Here is a 16072-nt window from a genome sequence, read left to right as displayed (position 1 = left end):
TTTATTAACATTAACATGCTGCAGCCCTTAGGGATCCTCTTTAGTATCCCATGCCCTAGATACCAGTAGCACCATTTAATAGGGACTTACAGAGGGTACTAAAGATCTGATCCCTTGGGGATCAAGTGATCAGTTGTCTTATTTTCAGGAAGAAACACTGGCACTGGGGACCTGGTTAGTTGGAACCCAGTGCACTTCGGTCAGAATTGCATCAAATACCGGGGGAAAAAGGGGTTGGATTACTGTGACAAAAACCCAGTTTCCTATAAGTCATGTTGTTTGTATATGTTGGTTACAAGAATTGTGAGAATATTCAATAAAGAACTGGGATTTCTATCACTGAGAACAGGAGGACTGAAGAGTACATTCCATGCAACTGCACGACACCTCAGAGCTATTTGCAAGTACATGATTGCACCTAATATCAGACAATTTAACGGTCTGCCCACATCACGTTCAATACTTGCTTCACCATACATAAGGCAGTCAACTCTGATACCTCACAGCTCCTGATTACTACAGTTGAGGTCTTTGGTAGACCACTCATGACATCCAGCATCACTAGACTGCAAATCAAAAGTGAAAGTAGCAGATAAAGAACATGCCAGCTAATCTTAAACTACGTTCTTAGGCTTTGAAACACCAGTCCAGATCCGGGTATTGGAGAAACTAATCAACCAACTCCTCACAAACACCTCAGTGCCACACAGTTTAGATCCAGGCCCAACCTCAGTACAGACACAGCACTAATTGCTGCCACAGATGACGTCTGCATGATCCTTGACAGAGAATACACAGCAACCCGCATTTTCCTAGACTTCTCTGCAGCATTTTACATGATAACCAGGTGCCTGCACAAGATTGGCATCCAAAGCCCAGCTCTACACTGGATCTGCTCCTTCTAAATGGATAGAATGCAAGCTGTCAGACAGGCACCTTACACCTCGGAAGCAATAAACTCATCTTTAGAGTGCCTCAAGGTTCATTGTTCAGCCCCACAACCTTCTATGCATGCATGATACCTTTGGCCAGCATCATTTGCACACGTCATTAATATTCCTCTCCTATGCTGACAACACTCAAATCATGCTCTCCTCGAGCAAGACTCCCACCACAAGAAACACCAGGTTAGACTATGGAAACACTCTCTACACCGTAACCACCAAGCAACTCACCAGAAGACTACAAACCATCCAGAACTTGATAGTCAGATTCATTCTTAGCCTCCCACACACCACTCGAATCACACCACACCTCAGGAAACTTCACTGGCCCCTGGTTCAAAAACACACTAATTTTAAACTTCTGACACACACATTCAAGTCACTACACAACTTAGGGTCATGTAGATGCATCTCCATCCACTAAATACCCATGCACCTCCGCTACTCAGGACTTCTACTCACAGACATGTCACCCATACACAGAACCAGGTAAGGAGAATAGGCGTTCCCCTATATTGCTCCTAAAGTGTGGAACAACCTCCCACTCCACATCACAGCCTCCTTCTCTGTTCTTGAATTCCACAAGAAGCTGAAGAACTGGCTTTTCAATCAACCTACGCTAGGCAGCGCTAGGCACTAACACCCGCTCAGTGCCAGGATTTTCTCACGGGTGATAAAGCGCTTTGCAAATACACATATCATATCAGGATCTGCCATGTGTGGCACAAGTGGGGTGCTTGGCTTCCATCCTGTCAATACTCTGGGAGGATTATATCCAGGGATGGGTCTCATAGTAGAATGGACAGGAATCTAGGGAACCATAGGACTGGATGTGCTAGTACAAGGCTTGTTCAAGCCACTTGAGGCATGAATTCTCAGGGACTTCTGTGCACCCCTCCCCATGTTATTTGTGCAACCTATGGTTACAGGTACCTAACCAAATTTGCATATATCCCCAGTCCTAAAATCTCTCAAATATTTGCCCTTAGAAGCTCGAATCCAGTTAAAGATTGTAGTTCTGGCGCACAAAGCCCTTCACTTCAAAACCCCCAGTTATCTAGCGCAAAAGCTTGAATTATCCTGTGGTGGTAGAGCCTCAAAAAGCGCTAACACTTTCCTCCTGAAACCGCAAATCTTTAACAAAAAGAGAACTTGCCACCGAGCCTTCTCCCTCATCGCTCCAAACATTTGGAACTCTCTGCCACCGGAAGTACGCAGAATCTCCTCAACGACTGACTTCAAACTGGAAGTCAAAAGATTCCTAATGAACACATTCCTACCTTAATGTGGCTAGGCTCACCTGCTTAAAAACTTGCCCTTACAACTACTTGACCATCATTGGGTATTGCTCTTCTTTACTGCATAATATTTCCCCCCTATACCCCGATATTTACATGTTTATTGTGTTACTCTCCTTTGACCTATTTGTAGTACAATTATGCGATTGTTCTTGTTTCTACTCATACCTGATGTTGCTACTGCATTTATTACCTTCCTTCCATTTTTTTGTAAGGTGCTCTGATATCCTTCGGGATCTTGTTTGCGCAATATAAAACTTTAAAAATAAAATAAAAAATTAAAATATGGTTAATGAGGGGAAGAGGAGGTCCTTGGAACCAGGATCCACTAAAGCCTCTCTCACAATAAGTGTGTGATGCATGAAGGGTCATTGCTAATAGGACTACTATTGTTTCCTATTAGATGTTTGAGAAAGGGAAAATATATGGCACAGTTTCTTGTCCAGAAGATGATTCCTGTTTCAGAGCTAGCCCACAATTAGGGTCTGATAGTACGTGGAACCACATTTGAAAATAGAATAACTAGTACACCATTATGCTGTCTGCACCTTCAAATAGGTTTGAGAAACACATGGAACATAACTGCCAAATGACCCATGTTTGATGTGCTGCTTCAAAATAGTTTTTTTCTTTCACTTCTGGGATGTGTGATTGTGTTTTTATAAATATGTACTAAACAAGGCCCAGTATAATTGTTTGTATGGTGTACACTAGACATGCCAGAATGTTCTTTTACTGACATGCTGAGGGATCATATTGATTCTTTTTTTAATACTTTTATTCTTTGGTGACCTACTTAGTTTTGCGTGATGACATGGGGAGACCTTTGCAGAAGAGTATCTTTTGGGATGCAAGGATCCCATTTTCAGAGGAAGTATTTGCAAATCAAAGGAAAAAAGCAGGGCTGACTGTTGTCTATTTAAGGACAGTATCTGTTTGCCTAACTTCCTCCTTAAAGTTGGATTGTGCACACAGCTGAGTGGTCCACTCAAAAGTAAGGGTGGAGTTGGAAATGTTATATAATAGCTTAGGTGAGTGTTTAAGCTTCAGAATATGGAATGGTTTGTGTATGGTGAGGTGACTTTTTTGTGCAGGTCAGACTGGACACAGCATTTAAGCAATGGCACTGGAGTAAATACTCAGTTTGCAGTTACTGAAAGTATGTTTTTCAAGACAATAGAGTGGTTCCATAAACGTTATAAATTCAGATACAAAAAAGCAGAGCAACCTGGTGGTCGATAGGTAAATGCTAATATAAATGAGACACTGTTATTTTGCACCCTTCATATTTGGGTGACAGGTGGTCAAATTGGGGAAATTCATTTACTGATTTTAGTGTGAGGTGAAGCTTGAGCGAGCGCCAGCACATATTGGCATATTAATGAGTTCTACAGATATGCCATCCTAAGAACATTTAAGAAATCGGCTGAAACAAAGGTCTAACAATGGCAAGGACTTCTATCAATCACACACATATTCTGACCCAGCATTTTCTGCAGTTGAAAAAGTGGATTTCCATCAAGAAGGTGTTGAGGGAAGCACTTGCCTCTCTGACTACATCGCTGAGAATCTTGAGTTATGTGGTAGGACTTTTGGCAATATTTCCATGCTCCCTTCATTATTGGGCCCTTCAGCAGTTGGAGATAATGCATCTTTGTAGAGGTATGGCTTATTTGGAACAGAGTGTTCTGCCAGTTGAAGCCAGGAGGAAGATGTCCTGGTGGTTGGAGCATAAGGATGCCTGGAACGGGAAGGCAATCTTTGCTTCAGTTCCAGAAGTGATAATAGAATCCAATGCCAGTCGGTGGGGCTGGGGGAGACAATTGTGGCTTTGTGGAGACAGGGGGCAGGTGGTCTCTGGAGGAACTGCGTCTTACTATCTTATGCCTGGAACTCCTGGAGGGTTCTTTTGCATTTCAGCCTTTCTCCCCAAGTTGTTGTATTCTGTTAAGGATGGACAACGTATCAGCAGTACGATACAACAATCGATTGCGGGGACGAGGTCTCACCTCCTGGTGAAGATAGCTAAGGACTTTTGGCATTATTGCATCCAACGGGAAACAGACAAAATATTGACTACAAAATATCGAATGGACATAATATTGAGTTCAAAATATAGGCTGGACAGAATATCGAATGGACAGAATATAGACATCAAAAATATCGTTTTGAAGGTAAGTAATGTAATATCGAATTTTAAAATATAGTCAAAATATCGAAGTACATAATATAGGTTAAGAAAAATATCGAACTTTTAATAATATCAAATTTAGTATAGCGTATTTTATGTGTTAAAAGTGTTTATGTTATAATGTAATTTAATTAATGAATGTAATGTTATTTAAATTTTGCGTAATTTAATTCTGTAGCGGGTTGTGGGTTTATAGGGGAATGGGGTGGGAAGTAATTTATTATAATTTATTAAATATGTAATTATTGGTATTTGTTTATAATTAATTGTTAATTAATTTTTATTTAGTAATTATTTACATTTTAATTGCCAATTAATTTTAATTGATTAATTGATAATTATATTAATTTAACTATTTTAATTTATGTAGCGGGTTGTGGGTTTATAGGGGAGTAGGGTGGGAAGTAATTTAATTATAATTAATTAAATATGTTAATTTATGTAGTGTAATTTAATTATACCTAATTAAATATGTACATTTATTTATTGCTCTTTGTTCATAAATAATTGTTAATTAATTTTTATTTAGTAATTAATTACATTGTAATTGCCAATTAATTTTATTTAATTGATTAATGGATAATTATGTTAATTTAACTATTTTAATTTATGTAGCAGGTTGTGGGTTTATAGGGGAGTAGGGTGGGAAGTAATTTATTATAATTAATTAAATATGTTAATTTATGTAGTGTAATTTAATTATACCTAATTAAATATGTACATTTATTTATTGGTATTTGTTCATAATTAATTGTTAATTAATTTTTATTTAGTAATTAATTACATTTTAATTGCCAATTAATTTTATTTAATTGATTAATGGATAATTATGTTAATTTAACTAATTTAATTTTTGTAGCGGGTTGTGGGTTTATAGGGGAGTAGGGTGGTAAGTAATTTAATTATAATTAATTACATATGTTAATTTTTATTGTGTATTTATTAGATTTTAATTGTTAAGTAACTGTTTAATTACTAATTAATTAATTGTTAATTTGTAATTAATTAGTGTTAATAGATAATTAATTGCAATTATTAAATTAAATTAGTATTTGTAATTAATTAATTATTATATTATATTAAAGTGGTAATTACTTTTAATTACATTTTTATAGATATTAATATATATATCTTTTTAAATAATATATGAAGTATCTACTTTCTCTACTGTTGCACTCTCTGGAGTGGGAATAGTCATTTTTACCCCTACGCTATCCAAAGCTTTCCCTACTGTTGCACTCTCTGGAGTGGGAATAGTAATTTTAACCCCTACGCTATCCAATGCTTTCCCTACTGTTGCACTCTCTGAAGTGGGAATAGTAATTTTTACCCCTACGCTATCCAACGCTTTCCCTACTGTTGCACTCTCTGGAGTGGGAATAGTATTTTTACCCCTACGCTATCCAACCCTTTCCCTACTGTTGCACTCTCTGGAGTGGGAATAGTAATTTTTACCCCTACGCTATCCAACGCTTTCCCTACTGTTGCACTCTCTGGAGTGGGAATAGTAATTTTTACCCCTACGCTATCCAACGCTTTCCCTACTGTTGAACTCTCTGGAGTGGGAATAGTAAGTTTTACCCCTACACTATCCAACCCTTTCCCTACTGTTGCACTCTCTGGAGTGGGAATAGTAATTTTTACCTCTACGCTATCCAACGCCTTATCTACTGTTGCACTCTCTGGAGTGGGAATAGTAATTTTATACTTCCGCTATCCTACGGTAATAATATTGGATATATTTGAATTATATTATGTTACTATATATATATGTTTTAACAAATATGATTGTAAACATTTTTTTTATAACTTTAAATATTTAAATATTATAAGGTAATTTAAGTATGTTTAAGTACATTTTAGTAAATAATTTTTAATATTAATTTAATTTAACATTGTTTTTAATAAAGTGGATATTTTTACAAACTATGTTTTTGTAAACAATATTTTTTACTCAATATTTTTGTACTTACCTGTTTGTAGATACAAAGTCGATATTCTGTCTGTCGATATTTTGTCGCCGATATTTTTGATGCTCGATATGTCCCTCGATATTATGTCAGTGATCCGCATCCAACATCACATATTGGAAATGGCAGAATACATTCTGGGCAGTTCCAATGTGGTGGCGGACTCGAACTCTCGCTCCCTCCAGGACTCTAGCGACTGGAGGCTGCATCTTAGAGTCTTTTGAATCTGCGATGGGGCCCTTGCATGATCAACCTCTCTGCTTTCTGTCTGAACATGCAGCTGCCTCTCTTATACAGTTGGAGACCAGATCCACAAGCAATCAGCTTGGATGCATTTCTACAGTTTTGGTCGACAGATCTGCTTCATGCATATCCCTCGTTTGCAATGATCCAGAGAGTTCTTGTGCAGGCGAGTCAACAGGTGTTGGAGGTAGTTTTGAGAACTTCTTAGTAGAAAGTGCAGGCCTGGTTCCCAGTGGCTGTGTTCCAGAGTTGTGCACCTCCGGTGTGTCTTCACTCTTTCCGGGATCTTCTCTTTGATCCGATGGGGTTCAGCACCCATTAGTGACTCAGGGGTTTTATCCCTTGTGGCCTGGAGACTAACAGGCGACACTGGTAAGTGCCTAGAGCTTTGCAGGATGCACTTGGTTTCCTGTCACAATCTTGGGCTCCCTCTAACATTATGAATCAGCTTGGCGTGGATGGCTTTGTTGGTGTAGTGAGAGTAGTGTGGATCCCCTGGTGTTGGTAATCCATATGATTGTGAATTTCCTATCAGATATTGCTAATCAGAGTCTAGCTTATAGGATGGTGAACAATTTCCGTTCAGCTATTTTGACAGATTATCCACATCTGGATTGCAAACCAGTTGGAGAACATTCTCTTGTTTACCAACCTTTTGGGAGGTATACGGTTGGTCCATCCACTGCAACCTAGGTATTCCACGATGTGGGATGTGGATATCTTGTTATATTTTCTCAGAGATTGGTTGGTGAATGAAGGGCTTTCGTGCAAACAATTTTCAGCGAAGCTCACTTTACTTTTGTGTCTTATTTCCTGTCAATGGATGTGCAGGTCTTGGATTTGGCAGGTAGAATATTTACTCCTTTGGGTGTGTCTTTTACGATTTTTCAACATATCAAAACAAATTCCAGATGTGTGAGTTAGCCTGCCTTTCCATATTATTAAAAATTGTGTATTGTTAAATTTCTAAAGTGTTATGAAGATTGTATACATGAACGGCGCAGTGATGTGGCTGATCAATTGTTGATTTTCTAGCAGAAAACTTTCCGCCCGGTCTCTTCAGCTACCTTGGCCCGTTGGATTAAATGGTTGTTGAAAGAGGCTGGAATTGACGCCTCCCTTTTCAGAGCTTATTCAGTCAGCAGGCTATGGCATTTAAAGCTTTTTTCAACGGTTTTCATTTGGAGGATATTATGATTGCGGCGGATTGGTCTTCTGACTCAAATTTTAAAGCTAATTGTAGATATTGCATCTAATGTGGTGGCTTAACTTTAAACTAGTATAATCAGAAGCCTCCTTTGCTGACATAGATTAAAAATAATGCTAGCTATTATGTCAAGAATGTTCAATTCTGTAAAGGACACAGAGATTACGATTATCCTGCCCAAAGAGGTGGTTTATTGTCACTCTGTCGGCTGATGTTTTCATGTTCAGATTGATGCATATGTGATTATGATGTAATACCAGTATGGTTTTCTGTAGGTAGACATGATAAGATTCCCTTGTGTTTTGTGAAGGAGTTCATGGAGGTGGGCTATTTAAGCTTTTGCTTTTGTTTTCTTTTTAGGCACAGATGCCAAAGCAACTTGAAGTGGTATGATGTGCGACTGGTGCTGTATCTGTTTGTTGCGAAGGATGTTCATCTTGCCTGTTGGAACTGGTCCGTGGAAGTGGTCCGATGATGGGTCATTTTACATTCCTGCTGGTTCAAGGTTTGATAGACTTCAGTTTGCTTGAAAAGAAAGAGGAAGGACTAAATTTCTATGGAGTTTTATACTCAGGCATGATCCCTGTGATTGGTGGAGAGAAGTAGCTGTGAGGGCTCATGGGTTATTTAGTTTAAAGTTTTGATTTGGCTGCTATGATTTCTAAGTAACAAAAGAGAAGCATAATCCTTGCATCCATGTCCTTAATAGACTTGGAAATTATTGACGCAATAACTATAATCTTTTTAACCAATTGGCCAGCAATGCAGCCATGACTAAGTCAATTGTGCATGTTGAGTTGGACAGGTCTCAGACTGCGGCCAACCCGACATGCACACTTTAGGTCTCATCAATGTTCTGTTAAGGAGTCAGGCGGAATACAGCATGGCCTCCCTGGTCTCCTTTGGAGCACCGGGTATACATGACTCAACCAATACTTGCTTAGCTGTCATGCAGTTTTTAATATAAAACATATTAGAGCAAAGGCTGGGTTGGTGCAGGGCCGGGGTGCTTACAATACAGCGCATTGGTGGACATATAAAATGCATTGCTAATCACTGTGCCTTATTAACTTTTAATCCAGCGTGATTGGTCATGCTGCCAGCATGTTTGTCACTATGACAATGCTTCTCCCACCATGCACAGCGCCAGTTACAGCGATTTGTGTGACACGAGTGGAGAGGAGTAGTCGCCTCTTGTGAGATAGGTGCTGCAGGCCCATTACTCCACATATGTCGTAACAGGCCTGCCTTCTATTTGTGGCCACCCTGGCCTGTGCTCAGAGGACTTGGTGCTGCGTCAAGATTTTGAGGTCGGCCTCAAACTGCGAGGCTCTTGCTGAGTTTTCAGATGTAGTTTATTACCTCTAAGGGGGTCTTAAATAAAGAACAGTGATGGTATCCTTTGTGGAGCAAGTTATTAATCAGCACCGCCCATTGATTTATTTTTTACTTCAAACAGGGATTCTTAGGGGAGAGTAAAGAACAGCAGCTCGTTTGGCATCATTACCGCCAAAAGCATTCTGCGTTCCTTACTATCTGGGCTTCAGCTAGTCTCAGCAGCAAGTTTTAACTGAGCAGGCCGTGGCTCTGAGAAGACAGAGTACAGGGGCCGACTTGAACTGGAGAAACATTTGTGTCACACTAAGAGAAGAGGGTAGCCTTCCTTTCTCCCATCCATTGCTGCCCAGAGTTCAGGAGAGCGGTACAAAAGGGGGTTGTGATGGACGGAGCATCTGAATCAATCAAACACTCACACCCAGTCAAATGATCTGGGTTTAATCCATCACCGTTCTTTAGCCCACTCTGCCACCCCAGTTCAGACATGGCTATTTGCAAATCAGTCTGACCCTGTGCCTCATGGGAACAGTCCAGCCCGAACTGCCAAGCCATGTCTTCCCTGGACCGGAAACAAGCTTCCGAGGATCGGTTTCTGGCATTCCAGCCATCTTCATCCCAGCTTGCTTGAGTCCAGTGGCAAAGTAAGCAAGGGGCTCACGTCTGAGCATACCCTGCCACACAAATGGCGGCCAAAAGCGATACAAAAGGGGGTGGTGATGGACGGAGCATCTGAATCAATCAAACACTCACACCCAGTCAAAATATCTGGGTTTAATCCATCACCGTTCTTTAGCCCACTCTGCCACCCCAGTTCAGACATGGCTATATGCAAATCAGTCTGACCCTGTGCCTCATGGGAACAGTCCAGCCCGAACTGCCAAGCCATGTCTTCCCTGGACCGGAAACAAGCTATCGAGGACCGGTTTCTGGCATTCCAGCCGCCTTCAGCCCGGCTTGCTTGAGTCCAGTGGCAAAGTGAGCAAGGGACTCACGTCTGAGCATACCCTGCCACACTTATGGCAGCCAAAAGCGGTACAAAAGGGGGTGGTGATGGACGGAGCATCTGAATCAATCAAACACTCACACCCAGTCAAAAGATCTGGGTTTAATCCATCACCGTTCTTTAGTCCACTATTTCACCCCAGTTCAGACATGGCTATATGCAAATCAGTCTGACCCTGTGCCTCATGGGAACAGTCCAGCCCGAACTGCCAAGCCATGTCTTCCCTGGACCGGAAACAAGCTTCCGATGACTGGTTTCTGGCATTCCAGCCGTCTTCAGCCCGGCTTGCTTGAGTTCAGTGGCAAAGTGAGCAAGGGATTCACGTCTGAGCATACCCTGCCACACTTATGGCGGCCAAAAGCGGAACAAAAGGGGGCGGTGATGGACGCAGCATCTGAATCAATCAAACACTCCCACCCAGTCAAAAGATCTGGGTTTAATCCATCACCGTTCTTTAGCCCACTCTGCCACCCCAGTTCAGACATGGCTATATGCAAATCAGTCTGACCCTGTGCCTCATGGGAACAGTCCAGCCCGAACTGCCAAGCCATGTCTTCCCTGGACCGGAAACAAGCTTCCGAGGACCGGTTTCTGGCATTCCAGCCGTCTTCAGCCCGGCTTGCTTGAGTCCAGTGGCAAAGTGAGCAAGGGACTCACGTCTGAGCATACCCTGCCACACTTATGGCAGCCAAAAGCGGTACAAAAAGGGGTGGTGATGGACGGAGCATCTGAATCAATCAAACACTCCCACCCAGTCAAAAGATCTGGGTTTAATCCATCACCGTTCTTTAGCCCACTCTGCCACCCCAGTTCAGACATGGCTATATGCATATCAGTCTGACCCTGTGCCTCATGGGAACAGTCCAGCCCAAACTGCCAAGCCATGTCTTCCCTGGACCGGAAACAAGCTTCAGAGGACCGGTTTCTGGCATTCCAGCCGTCTTCAGCCCAGCTTGCTTGAGTTCAGTGGCAAAGTGAGCAAGGGACTCACGTCTGAGCATACCCTGCCACATTTGGAGTCCAGGAGAGAGCATGCTGATGTGACAGACTTTGGAACCTGAAACACGGTCCAAGACAGCAGTAAACCAGAGCATGGTCTTTCATGCTTGGTAACAGTGGCAGGTGATTTAATTTTGTGGGTGAAATGCTTTTTTGTTAGGTGATTAGTAAATTTTTTTGACAGGCGATATTGTTTTCTAGCATTAATCATCCTGCTCCTTCACCTTGAAATGGAACGAACTATCCAGTGTACTTTTAAGAAAATTCTGGCTGATGAGGCCTGAAAGCCCAAAACCGGTCCTAGGATGCTTGTTTCCAGTCCAGGGAGGATCTTGCCTGTCAGGCAGTTCGGGCTGGACTGTTCCCATTGGGCGCAGGGTCAAGACTGATTTGCATATGGCTGGGTCCAAACTGGACTGGCTGGTGAGCAAAAAAACGATGGATTTAGGCCAGATCTCTGTACTCGGGTGAATGTGTGACATTGTTCTGCATTCTGTCCATCAATTGTTCTTTTTACTTTTAAGAAGAAAAGCCATGAAATCGGGTGAAAAGGGTTCATAGATAAATTATTTGGTCTGCTTAGCTTTGTGTTCGTAAAATGGTAGTGACGTTTTCTCCTGTTGATCTGCCCTCATACACTTTTGCCTCTGTTTTCACTTGCCTTGCTCACCACTCACTTAAAATATAGTGCATACAAAGAAGAAATCATTTGAGTCACACAGTTTTTTCACTCACACTAAGTGACAGTGTCAGGAAACAGTGAAAACATGTAGCGCTTCAAGGCCGCCTCCTACAGCGCTTTAGGGAAGATGTTGAGGCATTATTTTTAAAACAATCCAAGCACTGCATAGAGGAAGAATAGCAGAGGAGCAACAGCTGGGAGGAATGGTAGTGGAGGAAAGGTTAATGAGCAGCACAGAGGTACATTGCATTGAGAACGGATATCTTGGAAACGAGCAGAGGGACAGATTACAAATAGGATGGAATGCAGAAAAGCAATAGCTGGGAGGAATGGTAGTGAAGAGAAAGGTTTGCTGTGCAGCACTGGGGTAGAATGCATTGAGAAAGGGTTGAGTGGTGACAGGCACAGCGAATGCAGAAAGAATGTATGGTAGGGGAGACGGCTAAGAGAAAGGTAATAAGACAAAAGACTGGAGACAGCAGAGCAATATTCAGAAACAGCATAGATGAGGGATAATACGGGAGAAAGAGGCAGCAGAGAGGAATGATAACAGAGAAAAACTGTGAAACACTGCAAGGAGGGAGGAACAGTAGCAGAGGAAAGACAAGAAAGAAATGGAGGTTCTGCAGAAAAGAAGAGTTAAGACCAAGAGACATACCAAAGAGATAATGTTTAGCAGAAAGGAAAGATAGAATGGACAGACAACAGAAACAGATTATAGCAGTGAAGCGAGAGAGCCAAACCACTGAGAAGAAGAATGGGGAAGAAATATAGAGAGACACAGACTGCAAATAGCACCACAACACTCTTTTGAGGGTGAGTTGTTTATAAGCCTCTGTATTATTTGTGTTAATGCGTGAAAATTGTGCTGTGAAATACACAATTTCTTCAAAATATTCTCCCCCAAGGGAGTCAGACTTGTTTCCTTCACTTACCCACGTGATCTATGTTACACTAATTTATGGCTCACCACTTTCATAGTTCACCAGCCACCACTGGTTTAACGTACATGATGACATTTTCAGACCAGTGTATCTAGCATCTTATTTTGCACAATACAACCTATTAGATGAAAGCACTTCTTTAGATTTTTAAATGCTTATGTGGCTTTATACACTTTTAAAAGCTCTGACTGATTCTCTCAGTTCACCATAAACAGTAGTGGAAACGTAGAACCAAAATATCACATTCAGTGTGGATATCCATAATCCCCAAATCCAGATTCTGGCCGGTAAAAAATGAATGCCAGAAATATAAAATTAATAAAAAATATAGGGTAATGTTTAGCCAAATCAATTAACTTAAGAATAAGTAAGGAAAGTGTTAAGGCTTGTATACATTATAATTATTTAATTTTTAATTTAAGGCGTGGTATTGGCATAAAGGTTTCCGTTGGGTCCATACTTACACTTTTTTTCATGTCATTTTATTTTAGGCTAATTTACAATTATAGTTAGGAGGAGGTTAAAATGTAACTATAATTTCATTTAATACATTTTATTTTAATTCAAGAGCTCTATGTAGGTGAAGCGTTGTTGTATAAAAGTGCAAGTAGATGCAAATTATTTTTGAACTTACCTTAACAATGTAGTCCTTATAGCTGGATCGCAAGGTAGTACCTTAGAACCCAAATGTCCAGTTATGATAACTAAGCATACTTAATCGATATGTTGTTTACAGACATCTTGGGGTGGGTGAGTAGAGGAGGGGGATATCATATATGCCATATCCCTTTTTTAAATGTGCAAAATAATCAGAAATGCAAATCACACAAATAAGGCTTATTGAAATGAAGGACAAGTCCAAATGGACATTTCTCACCTGGCGCTCTGTCTGATGAACCTGAGCAGCGGCTGTTGCCACCTTATCTTCTAGATCAGCAAGCTCAGATTCAGTTGATACACTGCTGATTCGGCGAGCAGAGTCCTCTAAATCGCTCAGGTGACTTTCTAGCCCGTACACACTTCCTGCTGATAGGTAAACCTAGAAGTAGTTAACGGAGCGAGATTACTTTCAATCTGTGCAAACAATATCAATTTTAGGCAATGGTCATTCTGACATTAAGTTGATTTACATAGTTACTCAAGACAATTTGTAGCAGTCCATCAGTGCTTCTGCTGTCCTACACCAATTTCCACACTTTCACCAACCCTGACACTTCGTAACTCATTCTGAGGTGGCTGATAAAAGGTTCTAACCACTTGGCTGAAATATTGTGATCAGACATGAACTGTATTTCCCTCTTCAGTTTTGACACTCAAGTCAGAATTTCAACACAAAACCGGAATCAAAAACAATTTGCACCCGCCTAGTAATTTTTGGAGGAAACAGATGAAATCACTGTTGCTTTTCTATGCAATACTGTATTCTATAGCTGTTGAAAATTCTGTGATTGGGATTGTGATATTCCACCATTCTTTTAATGGAGCCCAACAATTCAGCATGTAATGTATATGATTTTGGACTTTTGTGGGATTTACAAAGTCCCATAGTTAACTACCATAAGTCATGTACTTCTATGAATGTTCCTACCATCACTCACTTATGCCTGTGCACTGTTGATAGAACAGACAATCTGGAGGAATAAGTGTGGTGGGATTCTTACTGATCTTCTCTTCTCCATCAGGAAAATATTTTTCCTGGTTGTGAAATCCATTCCTTTAGACTGTGATGAAAAATGGAGGTGTGTGTGGGCCTTTCCACTGACACTATTACATTCCAGTCAAGTGGTGGGTGTTACAAGGCCTCCTTTGACATGTATGTCTGTGGATATTTTTGTTTAGAACAAACACAAACATGTACATTTGTGAATATTCTCAAACCCCTCTCTGAAACCTTTCTACCGTAGAAATTATTGGAGAGGAGATTTCCTACAGCCAAGGACTAATGTAACACCCCTTCCAGGGTGGGAAGGGGCGCAGATCATCCCCAGACTTGCTTGCAAAGTAATGGAGGTTATCTCTTCATGGCCGATGCTTTGCTTCACTTCCTTTAATATTCCTTAAGACTTTTATGCTGGAGGCTTAAGGTTGTCAGTTGTTGTGTTTAATCGTTAAAATGTGATTAAGTTAATTTTTATAATTAACATTTGTTTTTTGTAATGTTATTCATACGACACATTAGTAAAAATCAAAAATACCATCTTTTCCCCCCAGAAAGAGTGCTACTTCCACACAAAGGAAAGATAATATTTGGACTTAATGTTAAATGAATCTGCGTGACTGATCTAGGGAACTAATTGGACTCTTTGTTGGTGTGGAATGCATTTGTAAGAAACAAGTTCAGGCACAACAAAGGTGGTATTATTTCTGATCATTCAAACCTACTGTGCATGTCTAACATTTCCTCCCACTGATACCGCTCTATGACAAATGGACCAAATACATTGGTTTCCTGCCCTCTCTTGACTTCATTTTATGTGATGTGTCTTTCGCTTTATTCATTATTGTAGTTCATATGATGTTAGTTCCTGTGTTTTTGCTAGTCACTTCAACAAGTCTGTCCTTACGGATTCTTCATGTGTACTTTCTGTCCCATAAGCAGCAGGTGTTTCATCAGAATTTTTTTTCTTTACTAGCCACTAAGCAAAGGGATGAGATAGAATCTCTACCTCTTTCTATATATTCTCCTACTCAGAAAACACAAAGAACCTTGACAGTATCTGTGAATAATGAATTGTTGTCTTTTTCATTATTCAGTAACTATGTTTCAAATTTACATTTGTACTGTGTTTTCTCCAAACAGTGCTTAGTGCCTTGATTCAATGGTGCATTAAAGGCTTGGGGCCATTGTGCTTTGATGAGAAGCTGAGCTTTACTGGACACTGTAATGAAGTCTGCAAGGCAGACGAGGTTAAGTCCCCAGAGAACCCATTCTTGACATCCCTTTTCAGGATCATGCCCACTGGATCCAGCTCAAATAAGTGGTCTGATGCTAGAGGGAAAACGTTCTTGTGTCAATGAACGTTCACTCTTCTTGCCTTGCCAGAAAGAGGAGTCCAAACATTGCATTGCTCCCATAAAACCTTTGTTGGAGAAACACAAAGTTAGGAGGAGTTAAAGGGAATTTAACAAAATATGGGACTCTTGGAAGACGTTCCAAGGTGCAGCAGAATAAACCTCAAATGGAAATGTGGGAGGACCGAAACGATCTAGAAGCAAACTGATATTGTCCCTGACCAGGTTATCCTGGACCTTG

The 16072-nt window shown here is 40.6% G+C and overlaps 1 protein-coding gene across 1 annotated transcript in view; it reads right to left on the bottom strand.

Annotated features, from left to right (window-relative positions):
• Positions 1-16072, bottom strand: part of MYRIP (myosin VIIA and Rab interacting protein) — a 1654117-nt gene that overhangs the window by 149688 nt on the left and 1488357 nt on the right. The window contains exon 13 of the mRNA XM_086941723.1: positions 13697-13858. Coding sequence (XP_086797849.1) covers positions 13697-13858 — 162 coding nt within the window. The remainder of the gene's footprint in view (positions 1-13696; positions 13859-16072) is intronic.

Source organism: Lissotriton vulgaris, chromosome 10, assembly GCF_964263255.1.
Source record: "Lissotriton vulgaris chromosome 10, aLisVul1.2, whole genome shotgun sequence".
Taxonomy (NCBI): Eukaryota; Metazoa; Chordata; class Amphibia; order Caudata; family Salamandridae; genus Lissotriton; species Lissotriton vulgaris.
The sequence above is the reverse complement of the archived record's forward strand: the minus strand, read 5'-3'. Positions and strand labels throughout refer to the sequence as shown.